The 22,724-nt window shown below is 40.7% G+C and overlaps 1 protein-coding gene across 2 annotated transcripts in view; it reads right to left on the reverse strand.

The window, feature by feature from the left end:
• The window catches only part of slc39a13 (solute carrier family 39 member 13), a 64,100-nt gene that overhangs the window by 15,729 nt on the left and 25,647 nt on the right, over positions 1 to 22,724 (reverse strand). For both annotated transcript variants that reach the window (XM_010890486.3, XM_010890485.3), the window contains exons 4-6: positions 8,963 to 9,090; positions 6,521 to 6,634; positions 5,193 to 5,282 (exon numbers count right to left, since the gene is read on the reverse strand). In XM_010890486.3, coding sequence (XP_010888788.2) covers positions 5,193 to 5,282; positions 6,521 to 6,634; positions 8,963 to 9,090 — 332 coding nt within the window. The remainder of the gene's footprint in view (positions 1 to 5,192; positions 5,283 to 6,520; positions 6,635 to 8,962; positions 9,091 to 22,724) is intronic.

Raw genomic sequence — 22,724 nt, forward strand, 5'->3', positions numbered from 1 at the left:
ACTTGGAGATACAGTTGTGCTCCAAATTTTGCATACCCTTGGAGAATTGGAAATATACAGCAAAAATGAAGAGACCACTACACCTTTTTCTTTCCTTTCCAGAAAAGTTGAAAAGGAAGGTTTTGAGTGAGAACAGAAGGGTTAAAAGAAATGACCCTCCAGGTCATGCAAAGTCTTTGGTTGTCTTGCATGAACCACATGTTTGAGATCTCTCGAGAGTGGCTCGATAATATTAAGGTCAGGAGACTGTGATGGTCACTCCCAAACCTTCACCTTTTTCTGCTGTAACCACAGGCGGGTCAACTTGGCCTTGTGCTTAGGGTCATCACCCATGATCCAATGAACAAGTAAAATGGACAAATCAAGAATTGGGGAGGTTTTTGCGCAGTTACTGTAGCGATCAACAGCACCAATGGTGCCAGTTTTTGCCCAGGGCAGAATATGCACTCCTCGACAGGTCTCACGCCAATTCAATGCTTTCTAGGGTACCAACCTCCACTGTTCTCATGGCATACCACCAGCAATGATGTTCCTACAGTAACATGCTGGTTCCAGAGGAGTGAGAAGGTGTGGTCAGATGCCCACATACACCTGCAATGGCCTATAGGACGACAAAAGGAAAAGGCGGACAGGCACAGACAGGAGGCGCCCGACTATCGGCCTGGGGAGAGAGTATGGTTATCTATGAGAAAATTAAGATGTACCTACCAAGCAAGAAGTTTAGACCGCGTTACATTGGGCCCTTCAAATTTGTCAAACGCGTCAATAGGGTAACATATTGCCTCCAATTGCCAGTATCAGATTTCCCCATCTTTCCATGTCTCTTTCTTCAGGCCGGTGGTCAGCGGTCCGCTAGCGCAAAGTGAACCGATCAATCCGCTCTGTCAAGTCAGCACCACCACAAGCACAGGCCCCCGGTTCCCAGCACGCCACGTCCCGTCCCACAGTTTCTCACGATCGTTGTCTCTCGTTTACTGAGTGGACCTGTTACGTTTGTTTTCACCACTATTTAGGCACACCTTTGTCACTGATTAATTGTTGAGTATTATTTCGGTCACAGCCCAGGTCATTCTCTGCCTCAGTTATGTATCCTGTTTCCTATTTGTAATACTACTCCAAGCTGTGTTTTGTGTTTGCTTAAGTATTTGTTTTTTAAACCCCTTCTTCGAGCACTTGCATCCTGAGCCTGCTGCATCATTCGTTACAATTTGGGTGATTTCTGTTATCATTATGATTTAAAAAGGAGTAAAACAACTGTGATAATAAATGGCTTCATATGGTCACATTCCTTAAATACAATATCATTATCAGTCATATTTTCTAAAAAGATGCCAACATTTCACAATTTCTGCCAGGGTATACAAACTTATGAGCACAACTGTATATGCTGAGACAGAGTCTGTGTATTCATCAATGTTCTCATCGGCTTGAGTCTTGCAACATGGACAAACATTCTACAATGTTCTTGTAAAGTTTGATCCATAACCCATACAGTACAATAAAGCATATCAGACTATTCATCCCTTTATGGGGATGTCCACAATATCATACATTTAGTTACATTCCAGATTACTCAGAATTTCACACCTCTCCAGGTGAACTCAGGAGAAGGGTAGGAAAGTCAGTAACACCCGCTACCTGTCAAATGCAGGTAATTTTTTGCTTTGGTGCATAGATTTGACAAAACTACCCGCTACTATGGCTGGTAAACATTAGCTAAAAAGATGGTTCAGAAAATAAGGGCCCGACGTCCTCTAGTGGGAGCGGTGCTCACAGCCCAGCACTGTGCAGGTCGATTGGCATTCGCCCAAGAACACCAGAATTGGCAGGTCCGCAATTAGCGCCATATTCTCTTCGCAGACGAGAGTAGGTTCACACTGAGCACATGTGACACATGTGAAAGAGTCTTGAGACGCCATGGTGAACGTTATGCTGCCTGCAACATCATCCATGGCGGTGGGTCAGTGATGGTCTGGGGAGGCATATCCTTGGGAGGGTTATGGGACATTATGTATCGGTGCATCCGACGCTGCCAAGTAGCACCACAGACTGTCCAGGAGCACACTGATGCCCTGATCCAGGTCTGGGAGGAGATCCCATAGAACACTATCCATGTCTCATCAGGAGCATACCCAAACATTGTCTGGAGTGCATACAAGCATGTGGGGGCCATACACACTACTGAGTCACATTGAGTTGCTGTGATGAAATTCATGCAAGTTGAAACAGCCTCTGACTTCAAATGATTACTTTGATTTTCGATGTGAGTTTGAATCCAGCCCTCAATCGGTTGGTGATTTTGGTTTCCAAGGACTATTGTTACAGTGGGGAGAACAAGTATTTCATACACTGCCGATTTTGCAGGCTTTCCCACTTACAAAGCATGTAGAAGTCTGTGTCACATTGTATGATTTTTAAGTAATTAATTTGCATTTTATGGCATGACATAAGTATTGGATACATCAGAAAAGCAGAACTTAATATTTGGTACAAAAACCTTTGTTTGCAATTTCAGAGATCATACGTTTCCTGTAGTACTTGACCAGGTTTGCAAACACTGCAGCAGGGATTTTGGCCCACTCCTCCATACAGACTTTCTCCAGATCCTTCAGGTTTGGGGGCTGTCGCTGAGAAAAGAGACTTTCAGCTCCCTCCAAAGATTTTCTATTGGGTTCAGGTCTAGAGACTGGCTAGGCCACTCCAGGACCTTGAGATGCTTCTTACATCTTCCACACCTTAGTTGCCCTGACTGTGTGTTTCGGGGCGTTGTCATGCTGGAAGACCTAGCCACGACCCATCTTCAATGCTCTTACTGAGGGAAGGAGGTTGTTGGCCAAGATCTTGCGATACATGGCCCCATCTATCCTCCCCTAAATACGGTGCAGTCGTCCTGTCCCCTTTGCAGAAAAGCATCCCCAAAGAATGATGTTTCCACCTCCATGCTTCACGGTTGGGATGGTGTTCTTGGGGTTGTAATCATCCTTCTTCTTACTCCAAACACGGCGAGTGGAGTTCAGACCATAAAGCTCTATTTTTCTCTCATCAGACCACATGACCTTCTCCCATTCCTCCTCTGGATCATCCAGATGGTCATTGGCAAACTTCAGATGGGCCTGGACATGCGCTGGTTTGAGCAGGGGGCCCTTGCGTGCGCTGCAGGATTTTAATCCATGACGGCGTAGTGTGTTACTAATGGTTTTCTTTGAGACTACGGTCCCAGCTCTCTTCAGGTCATTGACCAGGTCCTGCCATGTAGTTCTGGGCTGATCCCTCACCTTCCTCATGATCATTGATGCCCCATGAGGTGAGATCTTGCATGGAGCCCCAGACCGAGGGAGATTGACTGTCATCTTGAAACTTCTTCCATTTTCTAATAATTGCGCTAACAGTTGTTGCCTTCTCACCAAGCTGCTTGCCTATTGTCCTGTAGCCCATCCCAGCCTTGTGCAGGTCTACAATTTTACCCCTGATGTCCTTACACTGCTCTCTGGTCTTGGCCATTGTGAAGAGGTTGGAGTCTGTTTGATTGAGTGTGTGGACAGGTGTCTTTTACACAGGTAACAAGTTCGAACAGGTGCAGTTAATACACGTAATGAGTGGAGAACAGGAGGGCTTCTTACAGATAAACTAACAGGTCTTTGAGAGACGGAATTCTTACTGGTTGGTAGGTGATCAAATTCTTATGTCATGCAATAAAATGCAAATTAATTATTTAAAGATCATACAATGTGATTTTCTGGATTTTTGTTTTAGATTCCGTCTCTCACAGTTGAAGAGTACCTATGATAAAAATGATAGACCTCTACATGCTTTGTAAGTAGGAAAACCTGCAAAATCGGCAGTGTATCAAATACTTGTTCTCCCCACTGTACATAATTTCTTTCTCAATGAATTACACAATGTACAGTAAAGATTTTGATCTTAAATATATTTCGTTCATTGAAATTCAATGTGTGATTTAAGTGTTCCCTTAATATTTTTGAGCAATGTAGATGTACGACGACTGAGAGAAAAAAAATCAAATAAATTGGAAAGTCAGAGAGGGAAATTGACGCATGGTCAAATGTTATTTATATGCATCAATGTCGGGAATGTTCTCACAAGACCACAGGGCCTGTTGATACTGAGATAAACTCTGTTTAGTCTCCAAATGCAACTTTTACCCCAGCCATTACATGTTTGCTGAAATAATGTGGGAAACAGAACGTTTCTTAATGGAAGTAAAGTGTACTCTTGTGAATCCCAAGCAAGCCCCACTACCCTATAAACTTTGAGTGCCCTCCATAGAGATTTGTTGGTAATCTAGTTCTGAAGGGGCAGCTATGTGTTCATTCAGAGTGAACATTTGTTTGCCTGGAAATGGTGAATGGTGTCTTGGGATCAACTTTCGTTGTCCAACAGCGGATTATTTGGGATCGAACTTTGGTTGTCCAACATGGAAGAGATTCCAGCAAAACAGTAGGAACCGGTGATTGGTTATGTTTTGTCGAACTTGTTAACTGCTTCCCAAGCCTGAATCACGTTGCTTTGCTGCCTGCTAAATTTCCATTTAAAATTAATAGGAGCTGACCGCATAACTTTCGCATGTGTATCTGCACCCTCAGAAGGCAATTACTTTTTCTCATGGGACTGCTATAACATTGTGTTAATTGTTCACTCAGGTTTGTTATTATGTAATATAATGTTTAGGTTGAAGATCAGATAACATATAATAGCAAAAATCTGACAGGGGGATAACACTTTTTCATGACAGTACTTCTAAAGATGACGATGATGATTATTATTAGAAATAACATAAAAAATACATCCTACTAAACTATTGATATAGAGCATTTACTTATTATATTAACAAGTGTTTCCTCAACTTTCCCATACAGCTGCCATATCCCCACTTTTCCAGAAAGTTAGACTAAAAGTAAATTAGAGTTGCAGATCTGAGGTAACCACTGCATGCAAAGGATATCAGACCAAGTTAAAAACATGACTACTGTATTGTGCATAATGTTAAGCCGCCAAATAAGTTCAGTAACATAAAATAGGAGGCCTTTGTACAAAATCTGATGTAACTTCTAAATAGTTAATCTGATATAAAAGGAAATACCTGAGCCACGAAAAAGGAAAAAAGCTATCACAGTCCAAGTGCCAATTTGTGTTTACTGTATTAACTATATGCTGCAAACTGTTAAACTCACCTTCCTGCTGACCAGGAAGCTCCCTGACACAGCAAGGCCATGCGTGAAGTTATCAATGCAGTTTGCCAGTAGGTTCAGGTAACCACTCATCTGCCAGATAAGAGAACATACAGTATATAGCAAATGGCATACAGCATAACATTCACAGAATCAAAGCAGACTCCCATTGTAGATATAAACACAAACAGAAGTGGTTACACAGTACTGTGGATTTAATAGAAGTTTGGTTTAGCAGCTGTAAAGCAACAGAGACTCCCAGGTTTATCTTCCTTATTATCATGTGCGGTGAAGTCCATTAGTATTTAGACTCACAAATGAATGAATAATGAATCTCACAAATTAGGTTGCTTTGGCTTTGTACTCCAGTATTTTGGATTTTAAATGATACAATTGTTAAAGTACAGATTCATTCAGGTTATTCTAACATCATCCCTATTGGATAAACAATTTAGAAATAACCAAACATTTTGTACATTTTCCCTTAATTTAAGGACATTTTGAGGTAATAAATTGTCAAAACTCCCAGTCTGCACTTTACCTTCTTAGTCTTGTTTTATTTCAAATCTAATATGCTGGAGTACAAAAACAACAAAAGCCAAAACAAGACAACTTGTGTCTAAATACTTATGGCCTGCAATGTATGCAGTGCTGCTTGAAAGTATGTGAACCTGGGTAATCTTTTATTTTTCAGTGTTCACCATTGACTATCTATTTGTTCAAAATCAGTCTTTTTTACCACCCACATAACATATTTACAATTACCAATTCCATGTGTTGATTTAGAGCAGGGGTTTTCAAAGTCCAAGGCGTGCCTCCTAAGGGGGTGCCAGAGAGCTTCAAGGAAGACGCACAAGAAATTAGAAAGCAATCCTCTATTTTAAAAGTAAACGTGTTTTAGAGTAAGTCAATATGTAAGTCAAAATGAATATCAGTGGTAGATCAATGTTATATACATGATGTCATCAGTTATTACTTATTTTCTTCTCGGTTTTGATACAGCTGGCACAATGGAACACTCAATTTGCCACTGGCTCTACGTAACGTAATTTTACAGAGCTGATGATCGCAACATTTCACTATAGCTTTAAAATAGGGACCTTAGGAACCGTAAGGACAAAGATTCACAAAACCTTCCTTTTCAACATTTTTGGAAAGAAAACGGTTCAGTGGTCTCTTAATTTTTTCCGGAGCTGTATATTATTTTGATGTTTTACAGAAAAATAAGGACCATCCCTTTAGGACTCACCAACTTTCAAGTAGCACTGTATATGGCTTGTTAACATTATCCCATCAGACAAACCTTATACATAGGATAAAACCTTTATTACCTTTATTTTCTCTGGCATTTGCTGCAAGCTGCTCTTTGGCTTGGATGATGAGCCATATGTATAAGATTGACATCCATTAATATGGGAGGCCAAACAACTTGAGCTATGGAAGGTCTGTGGAAATGGGGTGGCAAATACAACATTATTATAATTAGCACCAATTCAAAAGATTACATAGTACACTAAATATTTAAACAGAACCGCTAGTACTGAGTTCACACTTCTTTCCCCCAATTTTCTGATCCCAAGTCATTCAGTTGTACTTTTTCTTTACACATATCTGTCTTTTACTGTGTGAGTGGTCAGTAATTTATATGAGACTGGAAGAAGGAGAACTGGAAAGACATTGCTCATAACATTAATATTAGTGGTATCATCACATATATCTGAACATGTTTAATGGCCCCAAATCTGAATATGAATTCCTGAAAAGTCTTCTTGGACCACATTGAAGCAGCTTCTTTTATTTACCTCCATTAATAAATGCACCCAGACTTGAATACCAACCTTTCCTACTCCTCCTTAGTGACAAAGAGAAGGAAGAGTGGTATACAGTTGTGCTCATCAGTTTGCATAACCTTGGATAATTGGTAATATATGTACCATTTATGAAAAAACAAACATGAATGAGCAGGCAAAACACATGTCTTTTATTTCTTATGGGATACAGAATGGCACAATCATAAAACAAAACATGGCAACAAAGAAAAAATTTAACTGACCCCTGTTCAAAAGTCTGTATACCCTTAGTTCTTAATATTGTGTACAGACCCCTTTAGCATCAATGACAGCATGCAGTCTTTTGTAATAGTTGTCCATCAGGCCCCAAATTCTTGCAGGTGGTAGCTTCCCATTCGACTTGGAAAAATGCCTCTAGGTCATGCAAAGTCTTGTTTGAGATCTCCCTAGACTGGCTCGATGATATTAAGATCAGGAGACTGTGACGGCCACTCCAGAACCTTCACCTTTTTCTGCTGTAACCACTGGAGGGTCAACTTGGCCTTGTGCTTAGGGTCATTGTCGTATTGGAAAGTCCAAGTGTTCCATGTGCTGCCAGTATTTTCTGATAACAATACTGCATTCATCTTGCCATATATTTTCCCAAGATTCACCGTGCCTTCAGAGCTCACACACCCCCAAAACATCAGTGAGCCACCACCATGCTTCACAGTGGGTATGGTATTCTGTTCACTATAGGCCTTGTTGACCCCTCTCCAAACATAGCGCTTATGGTTTTGACTATAAAGCTCTAACTTTGGTCTGGTCACTCCAAATTACAGTGTGCCAGAAGCTGTGAGCTTTGTCAAGGTGTTGTCGGGCATATTGTAACCAGGCTTTTTTGTGGCATTGGCGCAGTACAGGGTTCTTTCTGGCAACACGACCATGCAGCTAATTTTTTGTTCAAGTATCATCATATTGCGCTCCTTGAAACAACCACACCTACTTTTTCCAGATCTACATGTATTTCTCCAGAGGTTACCTGTGGGTTTTTCTTTGTATCCCAAACAATTCTTCTGGAACTTTTGGCTAAAATCTTTCTTGGTTTACCTGACCTTGGCTTGGTATCAAGAGATCCCCACATTTTTTTCATCTTTATAAAGTTCCATTACCATTAAGCAGGTCTTCTGACAGTTATTTTCTGCTCCCCATGGCTCAGTATCTAGCCAGCTGAGTGCATCCTTGTGAGAGCTAACAAACTCATTGACTATTTATACACAGACACTAATTGCAATTTAAAAACCCACAGGTGTGTGAATTTAAACTATAATTGCCATTGCCAAACATTCAAGGCTATGTAAACTTTTGCTCAGGGCCATTTAGGTGATTTCTGTTATCATTATGATTTAAAAAGGAGTCAAACAACTATGTGATAATAAGTGGATTCATATGATCACTATCCTTAAATAAGTTTTTTGCATGATCATTCATATTTTCTAAAACAATGCACAAATTTCATGCAAACTTATGAGCACAACTATACACACAAATTCCTGTTTCTTTTACTTTCAAATAGAGGACCGGCCAATTGTCTTCACCATGATTTTTCGTTTTAGTCCCTCACTAAGATAGTAAAACGGAAACACACATTTCCTCTTGAAAATTCTCTCTTGAAAAGAAGAATATATCAGATGGATCATTCTATCATTTCAGGAAATCATGTGTGTAGTTAATGCAACATTATTTTGTTAAAATATGACCTCAAATCAAACCAATTGAATACCCTGAAATTGGCCATTTTATTTTAAGATTCACAAAATATTCTGTAAATATAGAACATTCAAGCAGAAATTAACAGAAAGTTGACAGGCCAACAAACAGCTGTGTTGGAAAAGCTCTCTATGGTGAACATTTGGAACTGAATCACATCCAAGAATGAGCCAGTTAGCAGGTCATTTGAAGACCAGATGGACCATGATGGACCATAGATTTAATCATAGGCACCTGCTGACATTTCCATTTGGAGTCCTCCTGGCTGTTGTCATCTGGAAACATCTTCTCCAACAGAAGGAAGGACAGCATCCCCACAATGACCCATGTGCCCTGGGTCCGGTAGAGGTGATGGCTACTTTCTAAATACAAGGAGAATGGAATTATATCATACACACTGAAGAGGACTACAAATACGCCAATATCTATAACTGCATGGTGACAACCCTTTACATTTAGGCATGACTTTCCATTGTGAAAGCTGTTGTTTTTTTGTCATTAATCCAATCTCAAAGCAGGAATTTTGTAATTGGTTTCATCAATATTGAGGGAAGAGATTGCATTTTAAACAATATGCTTGCTCTATGTAATTTGACCAGGTTTGGTGCTTAACACCAGAACCGCCAAGCATTTCAGACAAACAGTATCAGCCAGAGCCAAATGCCGTTTCTCTGCATTAGTATATGAATCGGCCCTATTAGTATACACATTCCCCTCAGCAGCATCACCATCCAGTCAGAGCATCAGTTCATCTACTGGGTCGTCAAACTATTTAGTATGGTCTAAAAAATAATGAATTACAGAATTTGTTTTAAATGATGAATGAATTAGAAAAATACAAGAATGTGAAGGTCTTATCATACGAAAAATAAAATAATACATAGAACGATTATTTCTAAGAACACAGGTTATAGTATTTTCATTTGTTTATTAGGCCGTACCACTTAAATTATTAAAAAATCCTTAGAATTTCATTTTCATTTTGATGATGTACAAGGTAAAATAACACAAATTACCGACCTGTTTGCGCTGATCAAAGGATATCCGCATGAATAGCAGTACATAGGTCTAAAGCACGGTTGCTTGTTAAAAAGGATACATTTGATAAATAAATACAGGAAAGGATGATTTGCAGTAGCCTACACTGTCACAGTGCCTCCCTTGATCATGTCAGCCTCTAGCTGCTAGCTCCGCATTTACCGAACACCCGGACTCTCCACTATTACGCACACCTGTTCCTCATTACTACAGGGGTTCCACAATACACAAAAAGAGTGTTCAGATATTAACATATAAACTAGAACGCCAATGGTTCCACAGTCTCGAAGTGAACATAACTGCACTCAATGCAGGGTTCACTAATGTTGCGATAATGCTGTTATATGACACTGCCAATCTACACATACATCTGTACATGAGATTCCTGAGTACAGCAGGACACGTGAATACATTAACACTTACACACATTTGGCTCGCACTGCCTCATCGTGGCAATTTAAGCTGCAGCCCCAAACCATCATTATATGCCACATTAAGTTTCTGCATACTGCTTTTTTTATAGCGCCGCCACAAGTGGGCAGTGTACATCGGAGTACAAAAAGCTTTAAAAAGTGTGGTCTTCACAGATAGTGAACACATACTAAATTTGCAATTCAGCATATTAGCTTGTGCATACATCATACAATACTGTCTATGAATGTTCCTATCATCAGACAGGTCATCAGTTATATAGTGTCCTAAGTATTTGACCTCCACACACACTTTAAGTAAAATACCAGCCAGATAAAAAGCAGGAAATGAGAGTTTATTGTCCTCCCTCCTTCTAGCAATCATTATATTACTCTTCTTAGAATTGAACACAATATCAAACTCTGAGCCATATTGAGAACATACCCTTAATAGGTGTTGAAGGCCAGCACTATATGGACAAAGAATGACCAGGTCATTCGCGTACATTAGGTGGTTGATAATGGTACAGCCTGTACCACAGTTATTTAACAACTTTGATAGATCATCCATATGAACATTAAAAAGAAAGGGAGATAAGATGCTTCCCTGCCTAACTCCATTACTTACATTGAATGAGGCAGACATAGAGTTACCCCATTTCACATTCATTGACTGATGGGCATACCAAAAGGCCAAGATTCTCACTAGGTATTTGGGAGCCCCTCTGTTGTGCAATTTGTTGAATAGCTTCTCATGATTTACCCGATCAAAGGCTTTGGAGGCATCAATAAAACACAAAGATTGTGGAATTATGCTTATTATACAAAACCTCCTTTAGGGCATAAATACACATATCAGTGCCATTTTTAGGTTTGAAGCCAAACTGATTGTCAGAGGTCAAGACAAAATGTCCCAGCCTATTCAGTATAATCCTCTCCAAGACCTTGGATAAAATACTGTGGATAAAATACTAGCTAAAGCTATAGGCCTGTAATTATCCAAGCTATTAATCTTACCAGCTTTTTCCTTAATGATAGGCACTAATGTAACAGATAATAGATTATAGAATCAGGTAAACAACCATGGACTAACAACCCAGTAAAACAAATAGCAATTAGGGGACATAGTTTTCTACTTGCAAATTTTAAATGCTCCGCAGATATTTCATCTATACCGCATGCCTTATTATCCTTTAGCATCATAATTGCATCATATATTTCTTGAGGTAGAACAGTCGAATCTTCATTACTATCAATGTCACCCATTGTAAAAGACTTACTTTTAACACAGTTAAACAGCTCATAGTAATGTTTCTGCCACAGCTGAGTAATTTCTTCTAAGCCATTGACACCATCAATATTCGTTGGTAACGATGTTTTGCAATTATTCATTCTTTTGATTTCTTTCCAGAAATCAGTAGGACTATTATATTGCATCTTCCTTGCTAGAGAGTCCGATCTCATTGAATTTTCCTTCCTCTTAATGAAACGTAAATCATATTTAAACTTTGCATTTGCCTGTTTCTTATATTGGAATAAGGGACCCTGTTTATATCTGCCTGACTCATCCCATGCTTTAAAGGCCCTTCTTGCCTCAGCATGTATCTCTTCCACATGGCCATTCCAACCTGGCTTAACTTTGTACAATCTGTGTGTCTTATACAAGGGCCTGCTCAAAACAAGGAGGGACTTCACAATATTCTCTTACAGGGTGCATAGCTCAATACCTTGTTGAGGGTTCTTGCAATTAATATCATAACATACCATAGAATCTTTAGGTAATTCAATGTTATTCAACAGGATGTCAGACTAGATGTAATATTCTTTACGGTCCTCCTCATTCAGATTAGACCAATCTATTTTCCCCACACACGTTATCTACAGACACAAGAGCAGGTATATTGCCTAGACTTACAGATAAGGAAAAAGGCAAATGATCAGTAGTGGCAAATTCATAATACATTTTTATGGCCTCTATAGAATCATGTGCATCAGCCGTGCAAATGCAATGATCTAGCCATGAGGTTGTGTGCCATGCCTCAATAATGTAAGTGTAGCTACTAACAGGCAAGAGCACTTTGCTAGACAGAATTAGACCATTATCAGAACAGAACTGCATTAAATGTTTGGCAAATAAAGCGCTGTTGTCAGAAACATCTGCATTCATGTCACCCACAGTAAAAAAGTGGAAACATTATCTTGAATGAAAGACAACACAAGCCAACCTATCAAGATATTCCTCTCCATTTTGAGAACACTCATAGGGTGTGTTTAAGATAATGAAGTTTTTATCACCACAATTAAACTCAATTCCTATGGCCCAATCAACATCCAGTCTAACCACCTTAACCAGCTGATCATATTTTTTATGTCATAACAGGGCAACACCGCCAGGTATTCTACCATGAACAATCCTGGTACTCAGGTCAGTAGTAGATTCACCCGCCCCATAAAAGTCTTCATGCAGGGAATTTAGACCCTCTAAATCCTGCTTTGGTAAGAAAGTTTCTTGAACACATAGTACATCACAGGCCTCCAAAAGTTTATCCACTAGTAGGCGGCGCGATTTGTCTACTTCACTGTGCCCAACATGCAGTCCTCGTGCATTATATGACACGATATTGATAAACATCTAAGCTTATTAATCCTGCGCCGCAGCCTAACTGCTGCTCCCCTGTGGAGCTACAGGTATAAGAACAGACACAGAGCGCTGCTGCTGTGGGCCAGCCTCTCCTCTGTCACTGTTAGCTTTGGGTCTGCAAGCCTCAAAATAGCGACGTACATAGATCCCCGCCGGCCAAAGTTGTGGCTTGTACATTTCATCAACTTAATTACATTCAACAGTAACATGAAACAAACTGAATCTGTTGCGGGTAGAATCAATCTTCCGACACATCACAGAATTGCCCAGTTCTTCAATCAGATAATCACACAGCATGACCACATCAAGATGCGGGGAAAATCTAGTTGCAAAGACACTGACCAGCTTGGTTTTAATTACTAAAATGTTACTCACTGTGCCGGTACCAACTATTCCCATTTTGCGCTCTCGCTTTAGATGGGTCTGCATGCCACCAGGTTTCGCTAGCATGGCCACTTTTGGGGGCTTCTGAGGCTTACACCTCCCTTCCCTCACGACAGTATTCCATGCTGGTGATGGAGGTTGGGTACTCATAGCCTCTCCCAGTGACTGGCGGACAAGACCCGCCGACCCCTGCGTTTCTCTCTCCTGAGATCCTGACGCAGCACCAGCCCGGCCAGGGGATCCGCGGATATTCTCAATATCCGTCATCCGGCGATCTAGGGCCGTAGTAGCCGCCCCAAGGTTTTCACTCACGCTTGCCTGCGTTTCCAAAACTCCCCTTAGAGTAGAAACTTCCCGACTCAAACGTTCCATCCTGCCGAGTAGCGCTGAGGCATCCATGTTGCCAAACCCAACAGGTGGAAATTCATCCAGAAAGTGTGAGACAAACCTGGGGATATCTTCACCGTGCTCATTGAGCAATTTCAAGCAGTCCTTAATATTATTAACATCCTTCTGAGCGCCTTTGTGCTTGACATTGCGTTGCGTTGTCGGGCACAGTTCAAACAGAAGAAGTCTCTTGGAATGCTCAATCCAGTCAGAGAAGTTGTTTGAGGCTAACAAAACAATTTCATCCTGTGATAGTGTCTTGATTTTAATAGAAATAAAGTTTAAAAACTCATCTTCCAGCACCAGCAGCACGCAACACCACCAAAGCTGCCATTTTTGATAGTCTGCTAGCCTAAGGTTCCTACCCTCACCTATGGTCATGAAGGCTGGGTCAGATCGCGAGTACAAGCGGCTGAAATGGGTTTTCTTAGAAGGGTGGCTGGCTTCTCTCTTAGGGATAGGGTGAGAAGCTCAGTCATCCGTGAGGAGCCAGTTGAGGTGGTTCGGGCATCTGGTAAGGATGCCCCCAGGACGTCTCCCTAGGGAGGTGCTCCAGGCACGTCCAGCTGGGAGGAGACCTCGGGGTAGGCCCAGGACTAGGTGGAGAGATTATATTTCGACACTGGCCTGGGAACGCCTCAGGATCCCCCAGTCAGAGCTGGCAAATGTGGCTCGGGAAAGGGAAGTTTAGGGTCCCCTGCTGGAGCTGCTGCCCCCGCGACCCGATACCGGATAAGCGGATGAAGATGAGATGGGAGACCAAAACTGATACAGCATACAACGACAACCTGTGTTCAACCACCTCCCGTGACACACCCTAGAAAGAGGAAGATGCATGTAGAGCTATTGAAACGGGCTAAATAGCGAGGGCAAATAAAAGGGAGAGAGGGCAACCCTGCCTGGTACCACGTTCAAAGGGATAAATGATCAGAATGTGTCCCCAAATCCAAACTTCTTAAGAACACAAAAAAGGTATTCCCATTCAATTCTGTCGAATGCCTTCACCGCATCTAGAGAGATTACCACCTCAGGAAATTTTGCGAATTGTTTGGAATAAACAATATCGAACAACGTACAGATGTTAAAAAGAAGTGTCTACCCTTTATTAAGCCAGTCTGTTCCTTTGATATGATTCCAGGCAGGACCTCCTCCAGACGATTCACTATCCCTTTAGCCAGTTCCTTCACATTGACATTAAGGAGGCTCAGGGGCCTGAATGAAGTGCAGGAAGTAGGATCTTTCCCCTTCTTAAGAAGCGCAATTGATGTCTGTGTTAGAATCGGTGGCAACCAGACACGTTCCAGTGACTCATTGTACATAGACAAAAGGGTGCTAACTTGGCATGACATTTCTTAAACAACTCAACAGAAAACCCATTGGGCCCTGGAGCTTTACTACTCCGCATTGACTTTATAGACTGCCCAAACTGAGAGGGGAGTCATTGTCTGCTGCAGTGTCAGAGTCAACAGGAGTCGTCTCCAGATCACCCAGGAAACAAGTCATATTGGCAGTATCTGATGGGAACTCAGATGCATATAGGGAGGAATAGAGGTAAAATTCAGATTGCAAGTTCAAGCGCCGCTTATACAGCTCTGGAGATGGCATTGGGGCATATTGGTGATCTAGTTTAAGGATGGCTTCCTCTAACTTGGCCTTTTGAGCATTGTTCACATGAGAGGACTAGGAAATAATTAGTAGGCCTTAAGGCCTTAAGAGTCCCAAAAGAGAGTGTGAAGTAGATCTAGCGTTGTCACATCTATGTCCAGTTTTGGGCGAACAGGAACGAGAGTGGAACCTAACATTTCCACTAATAAATCTATACCACTGGTTCCCCGCCTTCTGACTTCTCCGTAATTCCAATTATTCGAAGGTTGCAGCGGCATGAGCGGGCCTCCAGGTCCACCAGTTTTTGTTTCTCAGATGTCAGTCAGGCAACCGATTCCTCAAGGGACATTATGTGATTGCTGTAGCCACTAAGGTTGTGTTCAAAGTACAGTTGTGCTCCTAAGTTTGCATACCGTGGTAGAAATTGTGAAATACTGGCATTGATTTAAAAAATATCACTGATTATGCAAAAAAAAAAAGAATTAAGTTAAGGATAGTGATTATATGAAGACACTTATTATCACATAGTTTTTTGGCTCTTTTTTAAATCATAATGATAACAGAAATAATCCCAAATGGCCCTGATCAAAAGTTTACATACTCTTGAATGTCTGGCCTTGTTAAAGACACACAAGGTGACACACATAGGTTAAAATGGCAATTAAAGTTCAATTTCCCACACCTGTGGCTTTTTAAAATGCAAATAGTGTCTGTGTATAAATAGTCAATGAGTTTGTTAGCTCTCACGTGGATGCATTAAGCAGGCTAGATAGTGAGCCATGGGGAGCAGAAAAGAACTGTCAAAAGACCTGCGTAACAAGGTAATGTAATTTTATAAAGATTGAAAAGGATATAAAAAATATCCAAAGCCTTGCAAATGCCAGTCAGTACTGGTCAAATCACTAAGAAGTGGAAAATCCAAAGATCTCTTGATACCAAGCCACGGTCAGGTAGACCAAGAAAGTTTTCAGCCAAAACTACCAGAGGAATTGTTCGGGATACAAAGAAAATCCCACAGGTTACCTCAGGAGAAATACAGGCTCCTCTGGAAATGACGGTGTGGTTATTTCAAGGAGCACAATACGACAATAATTGAACAAAAATGTGCTGCATGGTGGAGTTGCCAGATAGAAGACTTAACTGTGCCAATTCCACAAAAAACACCTTGACACGCCTCACAGCTTCTAGCACACTGTAATTTGGAGTGACGAGACCAAAATAGAGATTTATGGTCACAACAATAAGTGCTATGTTTGGAGAGGGGTCAACACGGCCTCTAGTGAAAAGAATACCATCCCCACTGTGAATCATGGTGGTGTCTCACTGTTGTGTTGGGGGGGGGGGGGGGGGTGAGCTCTGAAGTCATATTTTCCGTAAACATGGACTTAATTTCCACTGCTACGCTGATGACACCCAGCTTAATATCAGCACAAACCCCTCCTCCCAGCTTCCACCCATTCAACTTGTCAACTGCCTGCAGGAACTCAAATCATGGATGACCACAAACCTACTCAAACTCAACAGTAACAAGACAGAACTCATGGTGGTGGCTCCTGCACCACTGTTCAGGAAAGTTGGAGACCTGGCCCTGGTTGTGGATGGTTGCTCCATTTCCCCGTCACCGGAGGTGCGCAACTTGGGTGTCATCCTGGACTCCACTCTCTCCTTCCGGTCCCACATCAACAAAATCACCAAGTCTGCCTTCTACCACCTATTTCACGACTCCGGCCTTACACATTCAGTAACTGAGACACTCATCCATGCATTTATCACCTCCCGTATGGATTACTGCAATGGTGTCCAGTCCGGACTGCCCACCAAGACCCTCAGCAGACTCCAGTATGTTCAGAACTCTGCTGCCAGGGTTCTAACCCACACAAAGCCCTGGCAGCATATTACTCCCATTTTCAAACAGCTCCACTGGTTGCCCGTCAAGTCTCGCATCACCTATAAGATCCTCCAGCTTACCTACAAATCTCTCCATGGACTTTCACCTAAATACCTCACAGAACTACTCCACCCCTACACACAGTCACGTTCCTTGCGGTCCTCTGACAAAGACCTACTGGACATCCCCCGTACCAGGTTGCGGACTTTTGGAGACAGGGCTTTCTCTGCCAATGCTCCAAAACTGTGGAACAGTCTACCACTCCACATCCGCTCTGCTCCATCCTTGCCCATATTCAAAAAGCACCTTAAAACATTTATCTCAATGTTTTCAAGTCCTTTGATCCCTAACCCCCAAGTCCCCCCTCATTTGTTATGTGACCTTGGGTATTATGAAAGGCACTATATAAGTTATTATTATTAAAGGTACGGGAATCTTGTGAAAATTGATGGCAAGATGAATGCAGCATGTTATCAGAAAATACTGGCAGACAATTTGCATTCTTCTGCACGAAAGCTGCGCATGGGACGCTCTTGGACCTTCCAGCACGACAACAAACAGAAGTACAAGGCCAAGTTAACCCTCCAGTGGTTACAGCAGAAAAAATATGAAGGTTCTGGAGTGGCCATCCCAGCCTCCTGACCTTAATATCATCAAGCCACTCTAGGGGGATCTCAAACGTGCGGTTCATGCAAGACGGCCAAAGACTTGCATGACCTGGAGGCATTTTGCCAAGAGGAATGGCCAGCTATACCACCTGCAAGAATTCGGGGCCTCATAGACAACTATTACAAAAGACTGCACGCTCTCATTTATGCTAAAGGGGGCAATACACAGTATTAAGAACTAAGGGTATGCAGACTTTTGAACAGAGGTCATTTAATTTCTTCGTTGTTTCCATGTTTTGTTTTATGATTTTGCCACTCTGTTATAACCTACAGTTGAATATGAATCCCATAATAAATAAATGTTTTGCCTGCTCACTCATGTTTTCTCTAAAAAAATTACATATTACCAATTCTCCAAGGGTATGCAAACTTTTGAGCAGAACTGTATGGCTGTCACAGTATCAGATTTTCACTACAAGATTATTGTGGCCAAAAGAATCCACGGTAACGATATTATCGCGGTATCTGTAGAAACTTTGAAGGAAAAAAATGCTAGCAGTCAAATTCATCTTCAACTTAGTTTGTGTTTTTTTATCTCTTTTTTGGAAAATGAACTGAAGGTGGAGGTGGAGAACCATAAGTCTGTAACCATAACTGTACAAAAAAAAAAAGAGTACAAAAAGAACAATTACAGTTAATGGATAGTGAAAAGGCATCCCGCTGAACTAAGGCCTAATTCTTGTAAAAATACAAAACATTTTCACATAGTGAATAGGCTATGAAAAGGTGTTAATTCAAATGCTAGTGTATAGGTCCAGACTTGTAGTTTAAACACATGCATAATTTGTCCATGAATAATCTACGGAAAACGTTTTTGGATAAATACAACATCCTACAAAAATGGTGCATCTTTGCGGATCTCTCCCGGGGGTTCTAGTGGGGCAAACAAGTTAATTTCAATGCCAGTGCATAGGTGCAATCTCCTTGACTCCTTGTGCAGTCTCCTTGTTTGTCAATAACTAACATGAATAAACTCTAGAAAAATCGAGGAGTTTTATGAAAAACACAACTTCAGTTTCGCCTAGTGAATACGATATAATTATGTGTATTATTAACATAATATCAATATTTCATTTTTTAAATATCACAGTAATCGTCAATACCAGTATATTGTGACACCCCTAGTTTAAAGGCATCCATATGGCGGACCTGGTCCTCAGCTCAGATGCCATCCAGAGCAGAAGAGAAAGAGGCCAGAGGCACCTGAATAGTAGGTGCCAAAGCTGTCTCGACAGCAAACCTCAGCCGAACAGCTATGTGAGCTGTAATTTCCAAAATGAGAGTTGAGTGGAATCCTGGAGTTCTGAGAGAGTAATTGCTCTCTCTGCGCCATGACACTCAGAGTCAGCCATTGTGGGTGAAACGCTGGTCGCAATGCGCTTGTGTCTCAAACTATGTGACACTGAAATGAAGAAGGTAACAGACAAACTAGTCAAATTGCTTGGTATGGAATGAAGATGCATGCACAGCAAAAATCTAACATAAATTAGCTAATGCACAGGAGCCTCTCAGCGTGTATACTCTCTCCACATACTAAACCGGAACTCTGACCTGGTGATTGATGATACAAACCACCTGTAGGGTCCCCCAGGGTGAAATACCCCTTTAATTATTGCCTTAATAGTGGACATTTTCAAACATGTAGCTATTTTTATAGTTATTGTATAATAACTCGTTCTTCAAATCTTGGGCAGAATTGTCTGGTAGCTATTAGCTAGGATCCAGTGTCTAATGATAAGGTAGAGGTGCTGGAGGAGGAGCAGGCTAAAGGGACAGCCAGAAGGAGTTGGAAGACAGAGTGGCCCAGAGAGTAGTGAGACTGATTGAACCAATAGAGAGTTACAGCGATCAGCACAATTTTGATTAGGGGATAAAAGAAATAAAATCCTGACCCATGAGCATATACAGTATACATTGTTAATACAACTACAGATAATTATAAAGCATTTGATAGGGGCTTTATAAGGTATTAATTCACTTGCCCTATTTTCACATTACAAGTCATGTATAACTAGTTTTAGGGTCCCCCAGGGTGAAATACCCCTTTAATTATTGCCTTAATAGTGGACATTTTCAAACATGTAGCTATTTTTATAGTTATTGTATAATTGATGAAAGTAAAGATACTTCTGTCTCATTGTGTTCTCTGACTTTCCCAATGTTGATTGATTAGCTAAGGGAGTTTGGCATGTGTCATCTCAAATGTATACCATAGTAAAACAGAAAGTAATAATTAAACATTTCTGCTGAGTAAGAAAGAAATACAGTTCAATGGGAAGACAGTATACTGTCTTTTTACTGGTACTGTATATTTAAAATTCTAAACGGATATTTATATACTTATATTTAATTTAAAATAACATACATGACCACCATATTTCAATCAAGACACATTGCGTTAATGTGGCTTTTACTGAAAATCCAGCATAATAACCAAAACATATGCTAATATTTGTAAAGAAAATATATTTTGTGGAAGATAGAACACTTGTTAAATGGGTTTTAATATGGAGCTGGCCCCTCTTTTGTAGCTATAACAGCCCCCACTCTTCTGGGAAGGCATTCCACAAGAGTTTGTGCCCATTCAGCCAAAAGAGCATTTGTTAGGTCAGACACTGCTGTTGAATGAGAAGGCGTGGCTCATAATCACCATTCCAATTTCATCCCAATTGTGTTCAGTCAGGTTAAGGTCAGGTCTCTGTGCAGGCCACTCAAGTTCCTCCACACTAACCTTGTTTAACCACGTCATTTTGGACCCCACTGTGTGCACAGGGGCACAGTCATGCTGGAACAGGAAAGGGCCTTCCCCAAACTGTTGCCACTAAGTTGGATGACCCTTCACAGGACCTGAGGGGCGTAGCCCACACCATAAAACACAGCACCATACAATTATCTCTCCGCTGCCAAACTTTACAGTAAGCACTTTCTTTGTTGAAAAATATGCTTATTAATTTTTTTAATTCAACATAATTGTGAATACTATGCCCCTCACACATGGAATGATGTGCAGGGTAATCTTCAGTTGGGAGCTGTGGTGCCTGTAATGCATTTCAAATTCCTGTTACATAATGTTTTTACTATAAATGCTGTAAATACTTTTCTTAATGTGTTTTTATTGTTACCTTAATTATGTCTTTTACTTTTTATTTTGTTTTCAATTTCTCTCTGCATTACATTTTAAATTGTTGCCCTTGTTTGCTAATTGCTGTATTACAAGGCACAAATGTAAGAGACCATGGTTTCAGCTTGTTTCTCCTGTATGAATAAAGGAATATACATTTCACAGCAGCTAAAGTCCATCAACATAAGCAACTGATCATTTTTAATGACATTGGGTATCTGGAAGATAAAGCGCCCGGAAAATATGAAAATGGTTAACCAGCCCAAGCAAAATATGTTTTCACACAGGGTCCATAATTAACACCAAATGTGCTAGATTCAGGCAGATATTCCGTATAGCGTGTAAATCTCTGAAGGCTTTCCGCCACACTGGTGGGAAAATGTTTATACCAAAATAGTAAGGTAAAAAAATGTTATGAAGGCTCGCAGGAAATGACTTGTTTACGTTACACTGAAATCCACCCATTACTTCAGTGAGAAAATACGCATGCATTTTCTAAGGATTTTTTTGGACGAGAAGGCCTGGCTCATGCATTTTTGAAGGAATGCGTGCATTTTTGAAGGAATACGGTACTAAGGAGTGAAGTTGGCCGTCCGATAGCCAATCCAGTCTCTACAAACTCGTTCTTCAAATCTTGGGCAGAATTGTCTGGTAGCTATTAGCTAGGATCCAGTGTCTAATGATAAGGTAGAGGTGCTGGAGGAGGAGCAGGCTAAAGGGACAGCCAGAAGGAGTTGGAAGACAGAGTGGCCCAGAGAGTAGTGAGACTGATTGAACCAATAGAGAGTTACAGCGATCAGCACAATTTTGATTAGGGGATAAAAGAAATAAAATCCTGACCCATGAGCATATACAGTATACATTGTTAATACAACTACAGGTAATTATAAAGCATTTGATAGGGGCTTTATAAGGTATTAATTCACTTGCCCTATTTTCACATTACAAGTCATGTATAACTAGTTTTCCTATTAGTAACCTTTACCCCTTCATTTAGCCAACCTTTTGGAACAAAATAGGGCAAGTCGTTTGATCATGAATTACTTAAATGTAAATGATTTCATAGGACATGGATATCTGAAAAACATCCAAAACAATTCGACATGTAATTTTGTTGATGGGCTACTCTCATAACATTTTGTTGCCACAATAATTATATATTATTATTGCTACATCTAAAATGCCGAATGTGTCTGCAGTGTTTGCAGGTACATTGTTCTCTGCTTCATGGGAATTTATTTTAATATCAAGAAACTGTTTTAAAATATTCTTGAGATAGGGAGAGGCCGAATCACATAAAGAAAGTTTAGTGAGAAATTAAGGTTTGGAGACAAAGGAGTTTCAAGAGGCTGGCTACAATTTGATGCTCAGGTTGCAATGATAAATTGTTCTGTGTGACACAAAAAAGCAATTTATTATTTTGGCTGGTAAAAAAATGTGTGGCATATGGATTTTTTCATCTACCAGTCCCCTTGGCTGGTGAGCAAAAAAGTTAATATCGGACAAAGTTTTCACATCACCCTCATTGTCCTTTGGGGGGAAAAAACACGACCCCTCCCCCCATTCAAAATGCAGATTAAAAAGTAGATTGAGCGCATTTGGTCTCACAGACTCCATCTCAACAAAATGCATGCATGCATGTATCCCACTGTACTAACAACCGACCCAATAAAAGTGCAGGGCTCAACATTATCACTTTGTGCTACAGGCCCAGTGGGGCCTATGGGTTTGAAACTTTCAGGCCCCAAAAATATTTTAACTGTCCCACCTTCGAGAAGTTGTAATTTATCAGCTTTACAACATAACCAAATTATTACTTACTATTAGTTACTTAACATGTTTAATCCTTTATGA

This window comes from Esox lucius, chromosome 2, assembly GCF_011004845.1.
Source record: "Esox lucius isolate fEsoLuc1 chromosome 2, fEsoLuc1.pri, whole genome shotgun sequence".
NCBI lineage: Eukaryota > Metazoa > Chordata > Actinopteri > Esociformes > Esocidae > Esox > Esox lucius.